This window comes from Amblyomma mixtum, chromosome 10 (assembly GCF_055824585.1).
Source record: "Amblyomma mixtum isolate Tamu chromosome 10, ASM5582458v1, whole genome shotgun sequence".
NCBI lineage: Eukaryota > Metazoa > Arthropoda > Arachnida > Ixodida > Ixodidae > Amblyomma > Amblyomma mixtum.
In genome coordinates this window covers 59,496,075-59,517,943 of record NC_143021.1, presented here as the reverse complement: position 1 = coordinate 59,517,943, position 21,869 = coordinate 59,496,075, and the positions used below count along the sequence as shown (strand labels likewise).

Genomic DNA, 21,869 nt, shown 5'->3' with positions numbered 1-21,869 from the left:
TTCATTGTGCGGAACCTTATCAAATGCTGTACTGAAGTCGAGCTAAATGACGTCTACTTGTCCGGGCTTATCTAATACGGCACTAAAGGTATGAATAGCTGTAACTAATTGCGCAACAGTTGAAAAACCCTTTCTAAAACCATGCTGACATGGACTAAAGGCTGAATTTGTATTTAAAAGCTGCATTATATTATTTGCAACCATGTGTTCAATGAGCTTACATGAAGAACAAGTTAAGGAGATAGGACGGTAGTTCCCCACCGAAAAACGGTCCCCGTTCTTGTGAATAGGCATTTTCTGGCTGTAAGCCAATCAGGAGGTAATGAAGCTATTATCAGTGATTCACGGAAGATTTTGCATAAGAAATTGGCTAGGGATTCAGCATAACGTCTTAAGAATGCATTCGGAATACCATCAGGACCAGTAGAACACTTTGGATCAAGTCTGAGAAGCATCTCCACGATGCCCTCATAAGATACCAACATAACAGGCTCGAATGAGGAATTAGGAACAATGTCCAGATTATTAACATCATCGTCATTATCGTTAATGGAAAACACAGAATGGAAATACGAGTTAAAGTGTGCTGCTATTTGTTCTGGACATGTTATGACCTCATCATTCACAATTATCTGCTGAGCAGGCTGACTGGAATCCCGGAGGTGGTTCCAGAATTTGCTAGGATTTTTGTGCATCAACTGCGGAAGGGTTTCAGTGAAATAACGTTGCCTGGCCGACTGGATGCTAGCGCACAAATCCACCATCAACGCGTTTAAGGAACTCGATTTGGGGCACTTATTTCTTTATAGGTGTTTAATCCTCCTCTTCAAATGAATAATGTGCCGACTAATTCATGGATCTGTTTTCTTCAAGCGTGTCTTTTTATCTCGAATAAAGTTATTAATGCAATACTGACAAATCTCTTTCAGTTTTGCCGATAATTCTGGCACGTTCTTGGCTGAGAGCGTTTCAAATGCTAGTTTTAAGTGATCCACTACAGACTCGTCTCTTGCTTTTGAATAATCTTTAATGATTTTGTGTTTGACTGTTTTTGTTTGACGGCCTTTCGATAGAGCCAAAGATAAAACTACAATTTTATGGTCCGATATGCCATCGTATACTACGGTTGAAGAACCAGAAATCGAACGGTTTAAAAACACTAGGTCGAGAATAGCGCTGGAAGATCCGCTTATTTCAAGACGACTTGTTTCAGATTATGGGCGAACACACACACACACACACACACACACACACACACACACACACACACACACACACACACACATATATATATATATATATATATATATATATATATATATATATGACCCATATATTGAGCCAAAAAAAACATAATAAATGTATGTCTTGCACAAAAAGCATAAAAATTGTAACAGACGTGTCTACTGATATTTTCCACCTGCCCAAAAATGTTCAGGATTCTGGATGCAGTACTTTTAAACAATAGGTACATTAGTTGGAAAAATAAACGCAGAAAGACAAAACTAGACATTCTTTTCATATAGGTTTGAGCTCTATTGACCGCCAGGTGGCCACCAGAGCGAGCGAACGTGTGTCGCGTCGGCTCCGGGATTTTCGACTCTTTTGTGCGGTTTTTCAAGGACCCATGACCTGAAAGCTGCTGCAATCGGTTCGTACAGTGGTTCCACATCATTTTCATCCACGTCTCGGGACTTTCGAGCCCGAACTTTGCGTGAAATTTCCCAGTATTGCTCCGAACGCGGGGCGGACGCCTCGCTTGGCCTCGCGCCAGGCATAGCTCGACCACGGAACGCCTTGGCGGAGCCCAGGCGTAACCACCCGATTCGTGCAACGCCATGGCCTCTCTCGACGTCGAGCGTGCCTGCAGCAGCATGGCTTACCAAGTTGAAGGGGAAGACATCACGCCCCAAGAGTTTGCTACCGATCCGAGATGGACCCGGGCATTTACGGCCCGCAAGCTAGCCCACCCAGCTTCGTTCTCGTCCAAGCAAGCCGTCTCTGCCACGGCCTCGCTACCCAAGTCTTCGCCACCGGCCGGCCTCGCCACACTGGCCCAGCCCCAAAAAGGCAAGTCGTCTTCGCCCACTCTACCTAAACTCAAGCGCCAGGCTCCGCTACCGAAATTGCCTACCCTGGACCTGAAAGTTATATTCCGACCCAACGGAGGCCTAGACCTTCGCCAGCACAACGGAGGCTTCCTGCTCTCCCTTCTGTGCACCATATTGAAACTCCCCGTGGAAGCTGTACGTCAACAGGACATTATCCGTATAAATACCCGCAACAACTCGTTCACCGTGAGTACGCCTTCAGAAGAGCGCGCGGCACGCTACGTGCAGATCACCTCCCTACTCGTCGGGGACACGACGTACCCGGTGAAAGCTTACATAGCCCAACCCGACAACGCCATCCGAGGCGTACTCTACAACGCCATCTATGACCAGCAGGCAGAAGAGATCGTCCACGACCTTCAAACCTACAACAAGAGTGATTCCTACACCATTTCCGACGCGAGGCAACTGGGCAAGACGAAGTCGATCCTTGTCACTTTCATCAACACCAAGAAGGTCCCCGGGCAACTCAAATTCTATGGGGCAATCTACAACTGCTACCCTTTCTTGGCGAAAGCCGAAGCATGCTTCAACTGTCGGAAGCCCGGACATCGGAGCGACGTGTGTACGGATCCTCGCCAAAATCTCTGCCGCAGATGTGGGGAGAATCATCCACCAGCCGAGCCACCCACGTGCGACGTCAAATGCATCCTGTGCAACGGATCGCACTTTACGGCTTCAAAAGAATGCAAGGCTCGCTTCAACCGCCCGGGCAACAAGAAAGCAGGCACCACCGCCAACTCTACCAAAGAAACGGAGGGGGAGCAGTCGTCGACCCACCGACAGTCACGAAGCCGGCAGCGGTCAAACTCGAGAGGCCGCGCCAACTCCCGCTCCAAATCCAAGTCTGGAACAAGGAACAACTCTACTCCACCGAAAGGAACAGGGAACAGATCACCGTCCTTCCCACCCCTGGGCAGCGGAGGCCAAGCGTCCGAAAAACAGGTGAGCTGGGGCCCGCGATCTCCCTCCTTGGTCCGGGAGAATAACCAGCTAAAGACACAGCTAGAAAAACAGAACAAGCAAATCCAGCAACAAAGCCAACAAATCGAGAACCTTAGCAAACAGCTTCAACTACTAATGCAAAAATCAACCACCCCAGAAAAGATGGATATCCCCAGAGATACACCTACTCCTACACCAGTAGCCAGCACACCAAGCTCCCCCACACAATGCCTCCCCGTAAAACGCAAGGCTAAGGAAACGACCTCTACCACAGCCGATAACGCAATGTCCCTCGAGACAATCTTTAGGGCTATTAATATCATCGAACAAAAGATAGAAAACATGTCCAAGGAAACAAAAACTTGGGCAGCAACAGTCAACAGCCGCTTGACAGCGCTCGAGCAAAAGATGAGTGCACAAGATGCTATCATTGCTCACCATCAAAGCAGCCTAGACAAACTCTCCTCCACCCAACCCACATTCAACCCAATCGCCCCCGCTAAGTTAGTTCATGATGGAAGCAACACGCAAGGAACTTAGAGTGTGGCAGTGGAACTGCAGAAGTTACCGCTCTAAACGCAGCAACCTGCAGCTCTACATACAATCACTCTCCGACGCGGAGATCCCAGCGGTAATCGCGTTGCAGGAGACGCAAACCCCTGCAAAACTCCTCAACTACACCCCTCACCAACCAAACACATCCAGCACCCCGCGGATATCCACCCTTGTCCATAGAGCCTACACGGCTACAGATCACCCAATCGAACAAGAAAATATAGACTGCCACTTGATAGAGCTCCTTCCAAAAACTAGAAGAAGCTCTAGCTTATTCATCCTCAACACGTACAGTGCCCCAAAAAGCAGCGGAGCCCCTCTTCTCGCCGTCATTAGAAAAGCGTTAAAGATCAGCGCGAAAAACCCGCTACTAATCCTAGGAGATTTTAACGCGAGACACATAAGCTGGGGCTACAAGCATAACTGCAGAAAGGGATCACAACTCTGGACATTAATGCAAAATGAGGGCCTAACTCTCGTTAACGATACACAACAGCACACGCGCATAGGAAACAGCGTGCAGCTAAACACCACCCCAGATCTCACAATCACCAAAAACATCGCACAATGTCAGTGGGTCAACACGCAGATCTCCCTAGGCAGCGACCACTACATCATTCAAACAACCTTCGTACTGAAGTCAATCACCCCCTCTGTAAAACGACAACTTACAATCACAGATTGGGATAAATTCAGGAATCTCCGGAAGGAATCCCCTGCTGAGATAGAACATCTTTCAACATGGGTGAATGCGCTCACGAAGGACGTCGGAAGTGCCACATCCCAAGTCCCCAGCCATCGGGAAACGGACATCGTGGACAGCAGACTTCTTCACATGTGGGAAGCACACTCCAGTATGCAAAAAAGGTGGCTAAAAAACAAACACAATAGACCTCTAAAACTAAGGATAGCGGCCTTAGTAAAAAAGATTGAGACACATGCAGCACACTTAACCCGTCAACAGTGGGGCCAGATTTGCAACCGCATGGAGGGAAATCTGGGACTGAAAGACACGTGGAAACTTCTACGTTGCCTTTTGGAACCAGAGAACACTAAAGCCATCCAACAACGTAACGTAACCCGCATCGCTCACAAATTAGATGTGGACGACATCACCCTGATCCAGAACTTAAAAGACAGGTATCTCACAACCACACCTAGGACCCCACTCCCCCAATACTCAGGCCCTCCGAACCCCGAGCTCGACGAAGACATATCGACGTGGGAAGTGAGGGCAGCTATGCACAAACTGCGCACCACGTCGGCGCCGGGCGGAGATAAAATCACGAACAAAACATTACGGAACCTGGACGAAAATTCGATCCAAGCCGTAACCAAACTGTTCAACAAACACTGGAGGGAGGGCACCCTCCCCCCGGAATGGACCCACGCTAAGGTCACCTTTATTCCGAAGCCAGGAAAACCACTTCAATTGGCGAACCTCCGTCCCATATCGCTCACCTCATGCCTGGGGAAACTCCTCGAACACGTCATTCTCCACCGTCTCCAAAACCACATGCACCACCAGGATCTCTTCCCCCATACGATGCTGGGATTTAGAAGCAACTTGTCCACGCAGGACGTGATGCTTCAGATCTCCGAAGACATTCTACACCCTAGACACGCCAAGCGCACGAGAGCACTACTAGCACTAGACCTCACGAAAGCGTTTGACAACGTCCAGCACACAGCCATACTAAGCGCCCTATCTGACTTAGGCGTAGGTACTAGAACACACGCTTACATAACCGCCTTTCTGAATAACAGAACGGCGGAGATAAGGTTTGGGTCCGCGGAATCCTCCCCCTTCCCCCTAGGAAGCAGGGGCACACCCCAAGGCTCCGTTTTATCTCCGCTACTTTTCAACATTACCCTCATACCGATGGCACGAAAATTACAGTGCATCCCACATTTGTCCCATTCCTTCTACGCAGATGACATTACCCTGTGGACGACCACGGGAAATGTCGGCGAAATGGAGGAAACCCTCCAAGCGGGAGCGGACGCGGTAGCCGAGTGCGCGGCCTGTATAGGCCTCGCATGCTCGCCGACCAAATCCGAAATCCTGCTGCTCCACCCGACCGCGGACCGTCACAAAAAGGGAAACCCCTCTATACACGTGAAGGTCGACGGCCTCCCAGTACCGGAGGTACAGAAACTCCGCATTCTGGGAATTTTCATTCAAAGCAACGGCCTCAATACAGAGACACTCTCCAAACTCACGATCATGACACATCAAACCATCAGGCTAATCAAAAGAATAGCAAACAAGCACCGAGGCATGCGAGAACATGACCTAAGGCGGTTAGTGCAAGCATTCGTGATTAGCAGAATGGTATACACACTCCCCTATCTTCACCTCACAAAGATGGAAGCGGACAAAGTAAACTCGCTAATAAGACAGGCCTACAAATCGGCCCTAAATCTCCCACAAGGGACCTCTAACAACAGACTCCTCCGCATGGGGGTCCACAACACTCTACAAGAACTGACTGAAGCCCACCGCACAGCACAATTGGACAGACTATCCTCTACAAACACGGGCAGACACATTCTAGCCGCATTAAACATCAAACCAACGGGTCCCCCTCCGGACAACACCCACAGCATTCCTAAGCAAATCAAGGAAAAGCTAATCGTCCACCCACTACCCAAGAACGTACACCCAACCCACAACCGGGAAAGACGCGAAGCACGCGCCAAAGCCCTGTATAAAAAACACGCGGACAACGAAGACGCAGCCTATGTAGACGCGGCAGAATATCCATGCAACCCAGCGTACGCCTTAAGCGTGGTGTCATACGACCTCAAACACAAGGCTTCGGCCTCGATAAGGGCAACCACCTCTCTTGAAGCGGAAGAGGCGGCCATAGCACTGGCCATAGCATCTTCTACTGCCACACTCATAATGAGCGACTCCAAAAGCGCAATCAGGAATTTTGCAAAGGGACAGATCCATTCTGCCACCTACAAAATTCTCCAATCAAACCCCCACGACCCCAGACCAATTCAATTAGTTTGGGTGCCAGCCCACGCAGGCAACCCCGGAAACGAGGAGGCGCACTCTATTGCTCGAGCGTACGTCAACCGAGCAGGCCGAACAGAGGAGAGGGATTGCGCGCGGGACAGACTTATCACCTACAATGAAATCACGCTACACTACAGAGAGGAAAGGCTCACATATCCACCACCACACCACACCCTCACGAAGGAACAACAGACTATATGGAGGCAACTCCAGTCCAGAACGTTTCCTTCACCGGCCTATCTGGCACTAATACACCCGAATCAATACAAGCCCGAATGCTCTCTTTGTGGGGCTCCGAGAGCAAACTTCGAACACATACTATTCATATGCCGAGAACTCCAACCACCATCTCGCTGGAACCTCACAGACCTAGACGGTTGGGAGATCGCGGTCTCTAGCTCCGAGCCGGCCTCACAGAAGAGGCTGGTGGAATGGGCGGAGAAGGTCGCCAGATGTCATGGACTGATGGCCGCCAACCGGGATTAAGAACCAAGCCAACCAAACCTCCCCTACTTCCTTCCCTTACTTGGTTCATCAATAAAGTTTTCACCTACCTACCTGAGCTCTATTGTATTCTGCATGTATTCACAAGACTGTTAGGAAATTTGACAGCTACAGTGTAATTGCAGCTACCCTAGAGCGGATTTGTGAAACCATTTTGAAAGCCTCAGCCCGCCTAAAGCTCACTCAACTTTCTCAGGCAGAAAAAATGGCTGAGGCTTAACTTGGTTAAGCCTGGAGAATGCGAAGCATCATCGTGTCGCGTAATTTGGAGGCGCACAACCACAGCGACGGCGCGAGGTGGGCCCCCGTTTCTCCACTGTCGTGACGTCATCGTGTCACGTGGTGTGACGTCATGTATCACGTGATTTGGAGGCGCACAACCACAGCGACGGCGCGAGGTGGGCCCCCGTTTCTCCACTGTCGTGACGTCATCGTGTCACGTGGTGTGACGCCATGTATCACGTGATTTGGAGGCGCACAACCACAGCGACGGCGCGAAGTGGGCCCCCGTTTCTCTACTGTCGTGACGTCATCGTGTCACGTGGTGTGACGTCATGTATCACGTGATTTGGAGGCGCATAACCACGGTGAAGGGCTGAAGTGGTAGCTAAAGTAGTATGCTTCGCATAAAAAGAATTTCCACGCGCACCTAACTGAACGAGAACGTAGACAAGAAGGAGCGATTTCGCATGGCACTTTTCATGGTAGTGTGGAACAGAAAAGGTAAACATTCCCGGAACCATCTGACCTCAGTTACGACTAGTTTTTTGACTTCAGGTGTGAAAAGATTAACAGAGTTTGGTACCGCCGTTCTTGCGGAAAAAAAAATGTATGTTCAGAATCGTTTCAGCCCTTCCAAAGAAGATGCTCACATGAAAGAGAACAGCTCAAGACTACAATGACGCATCATTAGGAGAGTTTTAATCTAGCCTTTGTCTACAAATATGATAGGTCACGTTGTCGTCTGTTTATGCTGGTTGCAACCATTTTCAATGAGCTATGTTTCGTCTGGCCTCCAGTCACGTACAACACAGCATGGTTAAGTACTGCGAACCGAAGAATATCGCGTCCTCATTCTGTAGAGGAGAAACGCAGGAGCATACCTGTGGCACTAAAACTTAAAATGTTGTGAAGAGGAGAGGAAATCCAAGCGAAACGCGAAGGAACGCTTCAGACAAAGCAGAGTCGTACAACTGCGAATTTTCAAGCGTGTCAATTGACGCGATAGGGCTTATGGAATTTGCTAGGAATTTGCTGCGCGAACGGCCTCACAAACACCGCTTTAGTGGCCATGGAGTCGTCTTCAAGCAGTCATTGGAACGCCTGAGTAATGCACTGTAAGGGATCGGTAGTGTACGGGGGGTCATCGGAACGCGGCTGGGGACGCTCAAAGCGAAGCGTCTCCTTTCTTGGAACGCGGCCGCTCGCGAACGCGCCGGGAAGTACGGGTGTTCCCCCGCCCCGTGGTACCGATTCACGCACGTGCTGGCACGAATGTATATTTTTGTTTGTTTTTATTTTATTTTGTGGCGGAGAGAATGTGCGACTCCGCACGTGGTGGCACGACCGTGCGTTTGTGTTTGTGGAAAGGGCGTTTTGCCCTACGGAAGCTGGAAGGCTGGCCATGCTCTCGGTAAACCAATCATGTGAGCACTGCAACATGATTGGAAGCTATCAAATGTGGGCCGGGCCTTTAAGGTTTTAAAACCGGGCCCCGGAGCCGGAAGCGGGGTTCTGCGCTAAGGTCAGGTGCTATGCATCTTCGGCTACGCCGAGTAGGGGCCTCCCCTAGTGTTAGCCAGTTCCCGGGACGTTTTTGATCCTGGAGGGCACCCCTGGTGCGAGAAAGATAAAGAACCTGTGAAATTTACTGGAGCCGTCGACAGGATCCTGCGGCTATCGGAAGACGGCGCAGGAAGAAGACTGAACGCAGGGAGAAAGGCGACGACAAGGCAACAGGTCAGCGTTCGACAACGGACCTGCGGTGAAACGGCGCCAAAGACGCAAGGACCACGGCAGTAGTCCAGCGACGCGAGACTGCGTCCGGTGAAGGAAAGCAGCGCGTCTAGAACTCGACGGTCACCGGCGGGTCGCAGCAAGTGACGACAACGTGCACAGGACCAGGGGCGCGCGACAACTCATCGCAGCGTCCGGTGAAAGTGGCGGTGGACTCCGACGCCAAGGAGCTGGAAATGTGGATGGATGCATCGAAACTGTGAGTTTCCTTCGTCACATTGTTCACGTCCCTGTGCATGTGTTCGAGCCGGTAGGACAGTTGAGGGGTACAGACGGCGGTATGCAGGGTTATCCATGCCGGCCCTCACTCGATGTGAGATATCGAGTGGAATTGGCGAAGGCGCGCTTAGCTTATTTTCAGGCTGGGCTTGCAAAAGTAAATGGAGGAAAGGCGCCGCTGTGCGAGGAAAAACCTCAGAATGTTAAGTGCGTCTTGGAGGTATTAGAAGCAAAGCGCCAGCAGCTAGCGCTGGAGCTCGCTAAGCTGAATGAGTCTAGGAGAGCCAGTGAATCAGCCAGGGAGAACTGCTCCGAGTCCCGAGAGGTGAGGCCACCTGTGCTTGAAGGTAAAGCCTTATGCTTCTCAAGCACAGGAGGAGGAAAGAGCAGTCAGGTCGCTGTAGGCAATCAGCCGATATGCGCGGACGCCTCTTTGTTAGGAAAGGCCGCAGAGAGCGCAAACGAGAATCCTGAAGGGCGCGAAAATATCACAGCTCCTCTGCCACCGCGAGTGGCTAGCAACGAAAAGGAAGAACCAAATTCCGATGTTCCGGGGTCAATCAAGACCAAGCTGTCTGATAGCAATCAGGGCAGCGATATAATTCCTGCAGGCTCTATGAATGAGATTGTGACCTCCGACACGGAACTATAGTGTCAGGAGGAAGTCTAACGTTGTCGCAACGGCAGACGGTGTCGGGCAGGTGGCAGGAAGTGCCTCGTAGCGTTAGTGATGGCAGGAGCGTTCCATTCGAGGCAGAGAACGGAGGTGGGCCTGATGGGCCGACCGGGCAGAGCGCCGCGCAGTTGTTGAATGCACCCAATGTATGTCGGATTAAGTCATCAGAGGACAGGGAAATGCGTGGCGACTTGCCAGAAGGCAAATTCAGGTCGAATGACTGCGAGGGGGCTCATGCAGCCTCAAACAATGCCTATCAAGCAGGGAAGGGCAACGTAAAGGTTTGCCCGTGCAGGAACGGGACAAATGGCTCCAAGCGAGGCAGAGTAGCTGGAGGCAGGTGCGTGGCCTTCACGTTGAAAGTCAGCGCTTGGAGCAGTACGTTCCGTGCTGCAGTACGCCAAATCCCCTGTTGCAGAAGCGGCCGCACTGATATGATTACACTGGACAGGGGCTATGCTCCTTACGCAGCACGCGTCTCGTATTGGTGTGCCGAAGAGAGGGTGCCCTCAAGGGCGTCGCGTTGCCAGGGATTTGAACCCATCGAGTACCACAACGTTTTCGATCCTGGAGGGCAGCAAGTTTTTAAGCATGAAATGCTTTTAGCCCCCGTTGTCGGCAGTGTGGTGACGTCACGCCGAGACCGAGAGCCATCATCCGGGCACTGAAATCCACTCATCCGGGCACTGAAATCCAGTCATCCGGGCACTGAAATCCACTCATCCGGGCACTGAAATCCACTCATCCGGGCACTGAAATCCAGTCATCCGGGCACTGAAATCCAGTTATCCGGGCACTGAATTCCAGTCATCCGGGCACTGAATTCCAGTCATCCGGGCTCTGAAACGAGAACATCCGGGCACCGTACGAGACTTAGCGAGATTTAACGAGACTCTGTAAGCCCTCCTACACGACCGGCATGCAAGCGCTGGTTGGTCTCCAAAGGAGTAAGTAAAAATAACTGCTGCCAGTGCCTTCTCAATGTTTATCAAGATATCAGTCACTGTGCGTTTGATAATGCACGGAATTATAATTTCCGATTTCTAATAACGCGTGCAAAAAGCACATAAATGCCACGATACACTTCGTTGTCATACGTGATCTCTTAGGGGCTTCGCGCATCGAAGCAAAGCCGCGCAGGCGCACAAGGGCCCGGGGGAGAAGCGCTGCGTTCAAAGGGCAAGGCATCGCGCCGAACGGGTGGTGGCGTTCCTCGCTTCCATTACGGTGTGGTTCGGGTGTCCACCGAGATGGCAGAGAATTACTGCGCCATTTCCTTTCCTCAAAAAACCTTGCGTTCAAATGGCAAGGCATCGCGCTGAACGGGTGGTGGCGTTCCTCCCTTCCTGTACGGTGCGGTTCGGGTGTCCACCGAGATGACATTAGGCCCGTAAACATTTCATGCTTACTCTACTCTCGATTACGGGAGAGGCAGAGATTTTTTAGTTATCGCCCCGCTGTGGCACCACCCTGATGAGCATAGTGGCCATTAGGTGTTAATCGTGTCGAATGAGACACGTGTGGGCTCGAACGCGCACAGGGACGCTCGGTGCGACTAAGGAGGCTCACGTGGCCACTTAAGGACATCGCACGAGTGCTACTGAACGCTCCAGTTACGAGTGTCGGTGTGTGTGTGTGTGTGTGTCGAGCAGGACGCGGGTCTGCATGCAAGTGAACTGCGTACATGGACGCCGTGTTACGGCGCACGGCAGGCATGCCACTGTATGTATTTGAGTGTGCAATTTGCTTACGTTGTGTTAGTTCCCGTGTGCATTTCGCTTTTGGTTTTGTTGGTGTCAGTGCTGGTGTAGCTGCGGTATGTCACCCACAGCGTGGTTTTGTGACCGTACCGATCCCTTCTTGTTATAATTCTAAAAGTGGCATTTGAGCCCTTTGTAGAATCTTGGGAAGGGCGTGTCAGGGATCGGCAGTGTACGCGGGGATATCGAAAAGCGGCTGGCGGCGCTCAAAGCGAAGCGTCTCTTTTCTTGGAACGCGGCCGCTCGCGAACGCGCCGGGAAGTACGGGTGTTCCCCCCGCCCCGCGGTACCGATTCACGCACGTGCTGGCACGAATGTATATTTTTGTTTGTTTTTATTTTATTTTGTGGCGGAGAGAATGTTCGACTCCGCACGTGGTGGCACGACCGTACGTTTGTGTTTGTGGAAAGGGCGTTTTGCCCTACGGAAGCTGGAGGGCTGGCCATGCTCTCGGTAAACCAATCATGTGAGCACTGCAACATGATTGGAAGCTACCAAATGTGGGCTGGGCCTTTGAGGTTATAAAACCGGGCCCCGGAGCCGGAAGCGAGGTTCTGCGCTAAGGTCAGGTGCTATGTATCTTCGGCTACGCCGAGTAGGGCCTGCACCCCTGCACCTGCACCTGCACACCTGCACACCTCACCTGCACTTCCTGCAGATATCAGGGACTGCGGCTGGTTGCGAGGCTGGCGGGTCTTGCCTTCTAGAGACCGCCTTGCGGCTTGGGGCGTGGCGCCCTCCGCCCGATGCCCCGCAATGCGGTCTCTTAGAAACATTACGGCGCGCTATGTTTGAGTGCGTAGTTGCGCGCACCTTTTGGATACTGGTGTCACGCATGTTTTTAACCCGCCTCGAAGCGCGCACTAGTTCACGCGAACTGTTCACAAATATGCTCTTGTGTGTCGGCATGTTCGTTATGTGGCGGCAGCGTGGAGCGGCTTCCTTAAATGGGCGTCCGCAAAGAGCAATGTTTCCGATGTTGCAGCGCCTCCGCACGCGCCTCTTTGAGCAAGCATGCGTGGACGCACTGTCAATGAGCGAGGCGGAGTTTTTGCGCAAGTGGTCGACATGCTTCATCCCCCTGCGCGGCGGTCGAGTATCGGCTTTCTTATTGCCCTACTGACGTGCTGAGTGCAGCGGCACTGCGCATGTGCCTGTGACATCAGACCTTTGAGTTCAGCCGTATTGTTTTGTACTTTTGTTGACATTAGAAAAAATAAACTTCTCTTTCTACGGCGAGTAGGGGCCTCCCCTAGTGTTAGCGAGTTCCACCTTTTTGTTGTTTGTCCTTTTTTCTGCTTAATGTCTCTCTAGTGCCTTAACTTGTATATGCAATGTAAATAGCTGTATATAAACTTCAAGTATTCGCCTTACCCCTGCATCTCAACTGATCACAAGACCGTCTCCGACGGGGCACCCCTGGTGCAAAGAAACGCTTCAGTCTTCAAGTGAACAAACCGTCTCTGGCGGGGCACCTCTGGAGCAAGGAAGGAAGAGAACCTGTAAAATTTACTTGCACTTATTTCGGAGGTTCCTCTTCTTTTGCCCTCCAGGGTTCGGGAATGCCATATTTTTTTTTTATTTTGAATACCACAAACATTTAAAGCTGAGTCTTCAGCTAGGGTTATATACGGCCTCGAGGTTGTGGCAACGACGTACACAACACACGAGACAACTTACTTAGCACTGAAACGAAACTCTTTACTGGGATGCTATGCTCACAGCGGCGGCGGTAGCAGCAAATGTATTCGGCGATCGTCGATGAATAATATCACCGCTGTTCTTGGCCGCGCTCAATTTAAACCTTGCGAAGAAGTGGCGAGATAAGGCGCGTCAAGCACCTTCGATAATTTCGACCAACGTATAATCAGCTTCGGGCAACTTCAAAGATTAAAGATAGTCTCGTCACAAACCAAGTCTGCCGTTGACAGCATGAAGAAACACATTAGAAAGCTTTGCGACATTAGTTCCGTTTTAAAGAAAGCACCGGCCCGGTAACTCTGCAACGAAACGAAAGGCTGGCGGCAATGAATAGTTTCAGTTTCAGTTTCAGTTTATTCACTTTGAATGAAGGTTATACAAACAGAGTGATAAACGCATCTGGGCCCTTAGCAAAGTGCTAGTTCGGGCCCATGCAATAAGTGCACAAAATAGCGTACCCAGGCGTCAACATAAGAAAAAAAGATGTACATTTTATATGAGTAGAAGACGTTACACAAAACTACAATCAACTGAAGCAAGCATATGCAACCAATGAATGAAAGAAAAGACAACAGAGGACGTTCGTTACAAGCATTGAATAATACATAAATACAGATTACAGAGTATTAGCTCATTCTATACAAACCAAGTAATACACTTTTTAGTAGACTACATTTCTGCTAGAGATTGAAAGTTATTTTTATAGATAATGTCCTTTACCAAGCGAGCGAAATTTGGACTTTTAACCATTACTGGAAGAGCGTTCTAGATTTTTGTACCAGTATATGTTAATAATCGCTTGCTGTATGTGTTCTAAACGGCGGGTAAATTAAAATTATAATGATCCTCACTTCGTGTGTGCCTTTTTGGGGTATAAAGATGGTGGAGGGAAACGGGTTATTACTCGACAGAATTTTATGCACAGCACAAGCTGTTTTGTAATCCCGTGCGACTGTGAATGGCAAAATCTGCAGCTCGCCAAATAGTGCTGCAGTGTGTTCTGTGTAACATGGAAAGGGTAGAATGCGCAGAGCACGTTTCTGCAGAATGATGAGTGGCTTTAGATATGAAGGATAGGTATAGCCCTATGATTCAACGCAGTATGTGAGATGAGAATGAAAAATTGTAAAGTATATTTCACCGAGAGTTTTTAGGGGAAAGTATTGTCGGGCTTGAAAAAGTACAAAACATGCATGGCTTAGTTTCTTCCTGACGTTAGTGATGTGCTCCTTAAAATGCAATGACGGGTCCAGCGTGACACCTAAGTATTGGCACGATTCGACTTGATCAATGTCTTTCTGACCAATTCTTAAGTTAATAGGACCTTTGTTTTTGCTGCCTGAAGATGTGAAAATTACGTAATTTGTTTTTGTGCAGTTCACCGTTAATTTATTAGCAGTACACTATTAAGCTATATTATTTAATTCTTTATTAGCAATTTCTTCTAGTCTATTAATATCTTTACCGGAAATGAGTACCGCTGTATCATCGGCGTATATTACGGCATCACCACGTTTTAAGCAGTTGGGAAGATCATTTATGTATAAGGAAAACAGAATTGGCCCTAATACCGATCCTTGTGGTAACCCATGTGAGACTGGCAAAAAGTCGGACGTGTCTGTTTCTACGTGTACTCTTTGCTATCGGTTTGTGAGATAGCTTCGAAAGAAGTTTAACGCTACGTCGTGGAGCCCATAGCAAGCTAATTTCATCAATAATTATTCATTATCAACCGTATCGAAAGCTTTCTTCAAGTCCAGAAATATGCCAATAACTGTTTCTCTATTTTGTAAACTGTTATATATACTATTTACAATGGCTGTAACGACTGTGCTTGTTGATTTGTTTGGTCTGCAAATCCAAAATTGTGCTTTACCGTGCGTAAAATGGCTTTAGGCAGACGAATTGCACCTTCTCGAGTCGTGCTTCGAGCCCCTGGGACGTTATCACTCCGTCAGGAACGACTTCCTAGTATAGTTCACCTGGTCCACGAAGGGTCTTATACGCGCTGTAATAGTGGAAAGAAAGTTCTGAAATGCGCCCACGGTGATGCATTGGCCTGCAGAACCACACACGTTAACCTGCTTTGTGTCTGGCCTCAGCGTAGATAATAGCGTCGGCGTAGGACGTCGGTAAGTCGCTTGTACTAATTCTGTAGCCGGACAAGGCGCTGGGCTTCAGCACACTGCTGGCAGCCGGTAACGTGAACATTTTCCTCGTCGGTGACGTTCAGCAGGATCGCGTCGAGCGTTGCCGTGGCCTCCCTGCAATACACAAGGTCGAATGGGATTGACTGGGCTTTCTCCCAACAGCGATGTTGTAGGCGACGACAACGCTTGTGGTTTGGTTTGCTTTATGGGGTTTAACGTCCCAAAGCAACTACGGCTATGAGAGACGCCGTAGTGGAGGGCTGCGGATATTTTGACCACCTGGGGTTCTTAACGTGCACTGATGTGTTGACAAAGCTTGGTCTTGTGCGCGGCGTCGGCGTACGAACACGGTACGAACACGGTGCAGCGTGGACAGCGTGGATGCGGTCTGAGGAGAGCGAGCGCACCCACCGCGGCCGCTCATTGAAGGAAATCACCTCCAGGCGTTGGAGCGCGTGCGCCGCTAGTCTCGATGTGTGGGCGTGCCGGATGCTCATATGCTACGTAGAACACGGCCACGCAACGCCTTGTTTATAGCAAGAGGAGGCTATAAACAAGGCGTTGCGTGGCCGTGCTCTACGTAGACGTCGCTGTGCTCTACGTGGCCGTGCTCTGCGTAGACATCCCGGTAGACGGAGAGCACATGACCGCACTTTTTCCCTCCGACGCTGGTCTGTACTATGTAGACAGTAGGCAGATGTTAGCCAGTGGCTTGTGTGGGTTGCAGTTCCGTTGGGCGTTCAGTAAGCTCTTTAATCAATTCTTTATTCAATTTTTACCCCGCTTAGCCCGAAGGCGCTACAGCAGGGGGGTTACAATGATGAAAAAAACACATCTTCATTCATACAGCACACTTGCTGACCTGAAAGGCGATTCCATTCATTGATAGAACACACAAAAAATTAATTTGCATACATGTTAGTTCTGGTACGATATTCCAAAATCTTAAAACAATGATCAATGCGAGAAGAGCCGTATGTTGTTCCTCTATCAATGGTGAGACTTCTTGTGCGCAGCTGCGTAAACTGACCTGTTCGAGGAAATTTTTTTTTTTTGCGACTCCCGCAGAACTACCACTTAGCTTTTCCTTGGGCGTAGCAGGTAAAGCAATCGGTCGGCACGGTAATGCATTTGTTGCCCAATGATGAGGTTGGGAACAGGCCTAGGAGACCAATTTCAACCTGTAGGAAGGGCTTCATTGGTGGTGAATGGGGTTAAGTTGTCCAGCTGGCCAGGTCGAGGGCATCCGCCTTCGCTGTAACTCGACACATGTTCTGTAGTACTGTTTGGCTTCTTTCAACTTAAAACAGTGCGCAGGGACAGGACACGGTCGAGAAACACACAGACACAGCACTGACTGACAACTGAGGAATCTACTGCTTTGCTTGCAATAAATACAGAAAGTATCATCTAAAAATAGAAAGAAAGCCTTGAAATCGTCATTTTGTCACTTCTGTCGTCATTTCTTGTCCAGATAACCCATTTCTTTTTTCGTCAACGTTAGTGATGGTGTGCTTACGCAGGTGGAACGATTCTTCTGAATGATGAACGCTTTGTATATCTCTCGCATGAGCTTTCGGGGGTATCTTCTCAGAATCTTGCAGCGTCGAAAGTGTGGAATGCATTCGCAGTCCGACACGTGTCCCGCTAGCTTGCTGCCATATCCTTTTTCGATGTTGCCGACGTGTTCCATGAGACGTATGTTGACGCAGCGTCCTGACTGCCCAACATATGACGCCCCGCATGACAAGGGGATCTTATAAACTACATCACTGTCGCATTCGCTGAATTTGTCTTTGTGCTTTGTTTTACAACGTGCTGTTTTTTCAGCGCCTTGGTTGACCATTTTGCACAACTTGAATAATTTGCTGGGCGCATTGAAAACTAGGTCCACTCCAGCTCGCGCCACCACTTTCTTTAGTGCGTGGCTGACACCGTGGACATATGGCATGACGGCTACCTTCCGCTCTACTTTTTGGGGCTTCTTGGGGTTCGGTCGCCGGAACTCTTTCAGTAACTTGAAGCCAAGGCTACAGATGAGGTCGTCCGGGAAACCAGCTTTACGTAACCGTGTCAGCTGTGTCTGGACGCTTTGCTGCTGACGGTGAATGCAGGATCTATTGACGGCACTCCTCAATGCGCCTGTGGCCACAGCTCTTTTTACCAGTTTCGAGTGCGCCGATGAATATGGTAGCAGGCCTTTTTTGACCGCGGTGCATAACACCAGCACAGATGGGCTTCTTCGATGAATAGTCGTAGATCAAGGAACTGAAGCTGATTCCCCGTCGGTAATTCTTTTGTCAGTTCAAGGTCACCAAGACCTTCACAGAAGATCTTGAAGATGCCGTCGACAACGTCCTTGTGCTGCTCCTGGTTTGGAAGCTTGTGGATAACAAGGAAGTCGTCCACAAACCGGAATGTCCTCACGACAGTGGTATTAGCCAGAGTTTCTTGTAGTTGACGGTCTCGGCGAGCTAGCAGAAGGTCACTGAGAATTTGTGCAACGCACGAACCAATGCATACGCCTTGCCGTTGGATGTATAGGTCATCATTATGCTTTACAAATGTCGAACGTAGATAGAAGGCCAGCAACTCAAGGAATCTATCCGCATTGATTCCGCATTCATTCTGGAACCTTACAGTTCCCATGGCATCGATTCCTTCTCTCACTGTCTCAAACAAGGCAGTATGTGGCAGAGTGTAAGAAAGATCTTTGATGTCTACTGAGAAGACACTCACTTTTTCCTGGCAGCCGTTCATGAGAAATGCGGAAACTTCTTCTGCCTTCTTGACAAGGAAAGGGTCTTCGACGGCGAGGAAGGAGAGCGATTCTTGCAGGTATCGTCCCAAGGGTTGCTGCCACGTTCCTCTTTCAGACACAATTACTCTGAAAGGGCAGTCATCTTTGTGGGTTTTTGCCGTGAAGAAGGCATTCAGGCATAAGCCCTCACTGTTCTTCACAGCTAGTCCTAGTTTTGTCAAGTTGTTGGCTTCACACAGTTTTAGGGCTTCGTTCCTTACTTTTTGGGGTTTAATCTTGTTCAGTTTGCGGAAGTTCTTTGCGATGGCCTGGCTTGCCTTCTCGCCAAAGGAAGCTGACGACATGACGACAAATCCTCCTTCTTTATCCGACAATAGAAGGCTGAGGTTCGCCTTCTGTAAAGACTTGGCCGTCTTGTGAAGCCGTGGAAAGGCTCTTTTCTTCGAGGCTCGACTTAAAACGTCTACCCCTTCGCTTCGGTTCGGTTCTTTACCGTGCATCCTTGTTTCTTTTTGGTCGGGTTGGAACTGACTCGTCTGCACATACTTCTCAGTTTATTAAGGGCAGTCACCACTACATTCACGCCAGCTTTTCGACCCATGCTTTCGAGACGATAGGAAACGTTGTGAATATACGGTACTGCTACAACCGGCCTCCTTTCTTTCTGTTGCTATGCACCATCTTGTTGCTCGGACCTAGCCTGCATCAGGTGCTTTTTTCATCTGCTTGGCAACAGATACCAACAGGTGCAAGTGGTAGCCCAAGCTGCCTAGCCGTTCTGTCTGGAGAAGAAAGCTCGCTTCATTTTGTGAACTAAGGATTTCCTCAAGGCATTTGTGAGGCACAAGATTACAATAGCCCTCTTAGTCAGCTTTGAGTGAGCCGATTGGTAAGGCATTGGCGCTTTCTCTCCTCTGGGCTCATAGCCCCAGCGGGCATGCCCTCTAGTGAACTCAAGTCGCAGGTCAAAAAATCTAAGAGACCCTTCAGCAGGAAGCTCGTGTGTGACAATAAGTGGTTGCAAAGCTTGCACATATTCACGCGTTGGCCATCACAAAGAACAAGGTATTTATCAACATGCCTAAATACTTTTTAACATTTGTAACAGCCAGAGTTACATTAAGGAACCTGTATTTTCGAGTCAACAACAAATCACTAAGCACAGGCGCGATACATGAACGAATGTGCCCACACACCGCGTCTCTGAAGATAGTTTTTCCTGCCAGATGAAGTCATTCGACGTCAGGTACACTGCCAAAAGTTTCAAAAACCCCCGAGTAGCCATTCGGCAGGCGTTTTGAAATGCGACAGCAGCGTGCGTATCTAAGCATTCTTCTACAGACACCATGAGCTCGTCATGCGGTATGCAATAGTACACATCTTTTACATCAACTGAGCGTGCGGGAAAGCCGCTGCTAGAATTGTCATTTAAAAACGCAACTATATTGTCTTAAAATTTCACCTGTAACGGGTCGTCATTGGTTAGAAGTTTTAATTTTGCTTGCAAGGAGGCACCAAGAAGCTTTTTCCAGGTGCCTCCGTAAAAGATTATTACCCTCAAGGGCCAGAACGGTTCACGAGTTCTTACAGTGAAAAACGCGTCTAAGTCTTCTTCTTGGAACGCGTCTTCTTAGAAGTTTTTATCCCTCGAAGCAGGCAGTCAAGTTTAAGTTTTTTGCAGAGCTTCATAGAAGATAACTTTTCTTTCCAAACAGCTGATGTTTTGTGTTCGTCAAAAACAGGGATTACGGTTTCTAGCCCCTTAGCTTTGTACAGGTTCATGGAAATCACAGCAAACCCCCCTCTTTGTCAGACGTCAACAACGCAAGGGAATTGTCTTTCAAGTACCTTATAGTACGGCCCACTGGCAGATTTGTTTCGCAGAGCGGGTAGAGGCCAAGGACGTTGGCTCGGCCCGAAATACACCTTGCACTTTCCGATTCAGGGCCTGCCTTGGCAACGCGCCCCACCATGGCTAGAAGCTCCGGTGTTCTCTTCTTCTGTTCGATGGTATATTTCGGCCCAAGGCTAAGCACCACGCGGACCCATTGTAGCAGAGCATCGACGCCAAGCGTGCAGATTTTGTTTTCAAGGCACTGTGCGGTCATGCCTCTTCTACTTTCATTGAAGGCAGCGCGCAGCCTTGACAAAGTGAATGCCACATGAACTAGCTCGTCCTCTCTATAACGCAGGACCAATTCCGCCACTGGCGCCAGTCGGTGAATAGACGTAGGCGAAGGCAGTACCTGTAGTGTTGGGCTTAACTGTTCCACTCTGATTTAAGAATCTTCAAGAATCTTTGACCATGGTTCTCAAAGGAGCGCGCTCTCCAAAGAGAGCCAATACATCTGGCGGTAAAACCTTTTCCCGAATGCAGAATGACATGGTCTGTGCTCTGCACACAGCGTTGCCGATGAGGGAAACGGGAATTTGGAAGTCAAGACTGAAACACTGAAAAGAGCCCAAGGTACTAGAAATGAAATCAGCCGGGACAGCAGCTTGCCCATGTTGGTTACTCATTTGGGATGGAACAGCGCAAAACACCGGGAGAAGAAAGAGGCGCTGACTTACAGCTCATTTTGATTTCGAAGAAACACGGCTTCTTATAACTCAATCACATTCTGAAAACTCACGGTTCACAACCGTATTGTTGAAGCGTTTTAAAATGACAACCTAAGGTTTGTAATCAGAGAGATTTGTAATCACATTTTTAACATGTCCAATTCTGGCCTTTTGTTAATGCAACGGACGGCGTGAAGCGTTCCGCCTCGCTATCGAAGCTTCCCCGATCATTTCGCAAACTAACTACTCTTTTTGATTAGCCAGTGCTGTACATTTTTCGAAATTAGGTGCACAAGTTCTGGAGGGACAGTGTCTGCAATGAATTCTTTGGTTCCTGCAAGCTTGCTAGAAATTAGTTTTGTGCTCTACTAGTCTTTCATTCAAGAACTTTCAAGTCTGTTTTATGTATTGTTTCCCACATGTCACTAGCAACTAATAAACGAGGCCTTCGCTACACTCTGCAAAGGGGGTTCGATGGTTTATCTTGAATCCCTATTTCTTTTTGGTCGGGTTGGAATTGACTCGCCTCCAGAGACTTTTAAATTTATTTGGGGCAGTCATCGCTACAACCCCGCCAGCTTTTCGACGAATGCTTTTCAGGCGATGGAAAACGTTGTGAATGTACGGTATTGCTACTACAGGCCTCCTTTCTTTTTTGTTGCCTCACCTTGCTGCTTGGCCTAGCCTCCATGTGGTGCTTTTTCATCTGCTTGGTAACAAAAACTAACAGGTGAGAGGGGTAGCGCGAGGTGCCAAGCTCTATTTATATTGTCAATGGACAACGACGAAGACAGTGCTCGGCTCGTGCATAGAGCACGATGAGGACGAAGTGTGTTGTGTGCGCCAATGACCTGCAGTGGTTCGACTGAGCTGCTGTCAGC

General features: G+C 49.2%; 2 protein-coding genes across 2 annotated transcripts in view; both read right to left on the bottom strand.

Annotated features, from left to right (window-relative positions):
• LOC149325895 (histone-lysine N-methyltransferase PRDM9-like) overlaps positions 1-21,869 on the bottom strand; it is a 176,711-nt gene that overhangs the window by 19,441 nt on the left and 135,401 nt on the right. The gene's annotated exons all lie outside the window — the stretch shown is intronic.
• LOC149325898 (uncharacterized) overlaps positions 15,662-21,869 on the bottom strand; it is a 44,769-nt gene continuing 38,561 nt past the window's right edge. Inside the window, exons 2-4 of the mRNA XM_089563368.1 lie at positions 18,405-18,568; positions 17,896-18,035; positions 15,662-15,779 (exon numbers count right to left, since the gene is read on the bottom strand). Of these exons, the coding sequence (XP_089419494.1) occupies positions 15,662-15,779; positions 17,896-18,035; positions 18,405-18,568 (422 nt within the window). The remainder of the gene's footprint in view (positions 15,780-17,895; positions 18,036-18,404; positions 18,569-21,869) is intronic.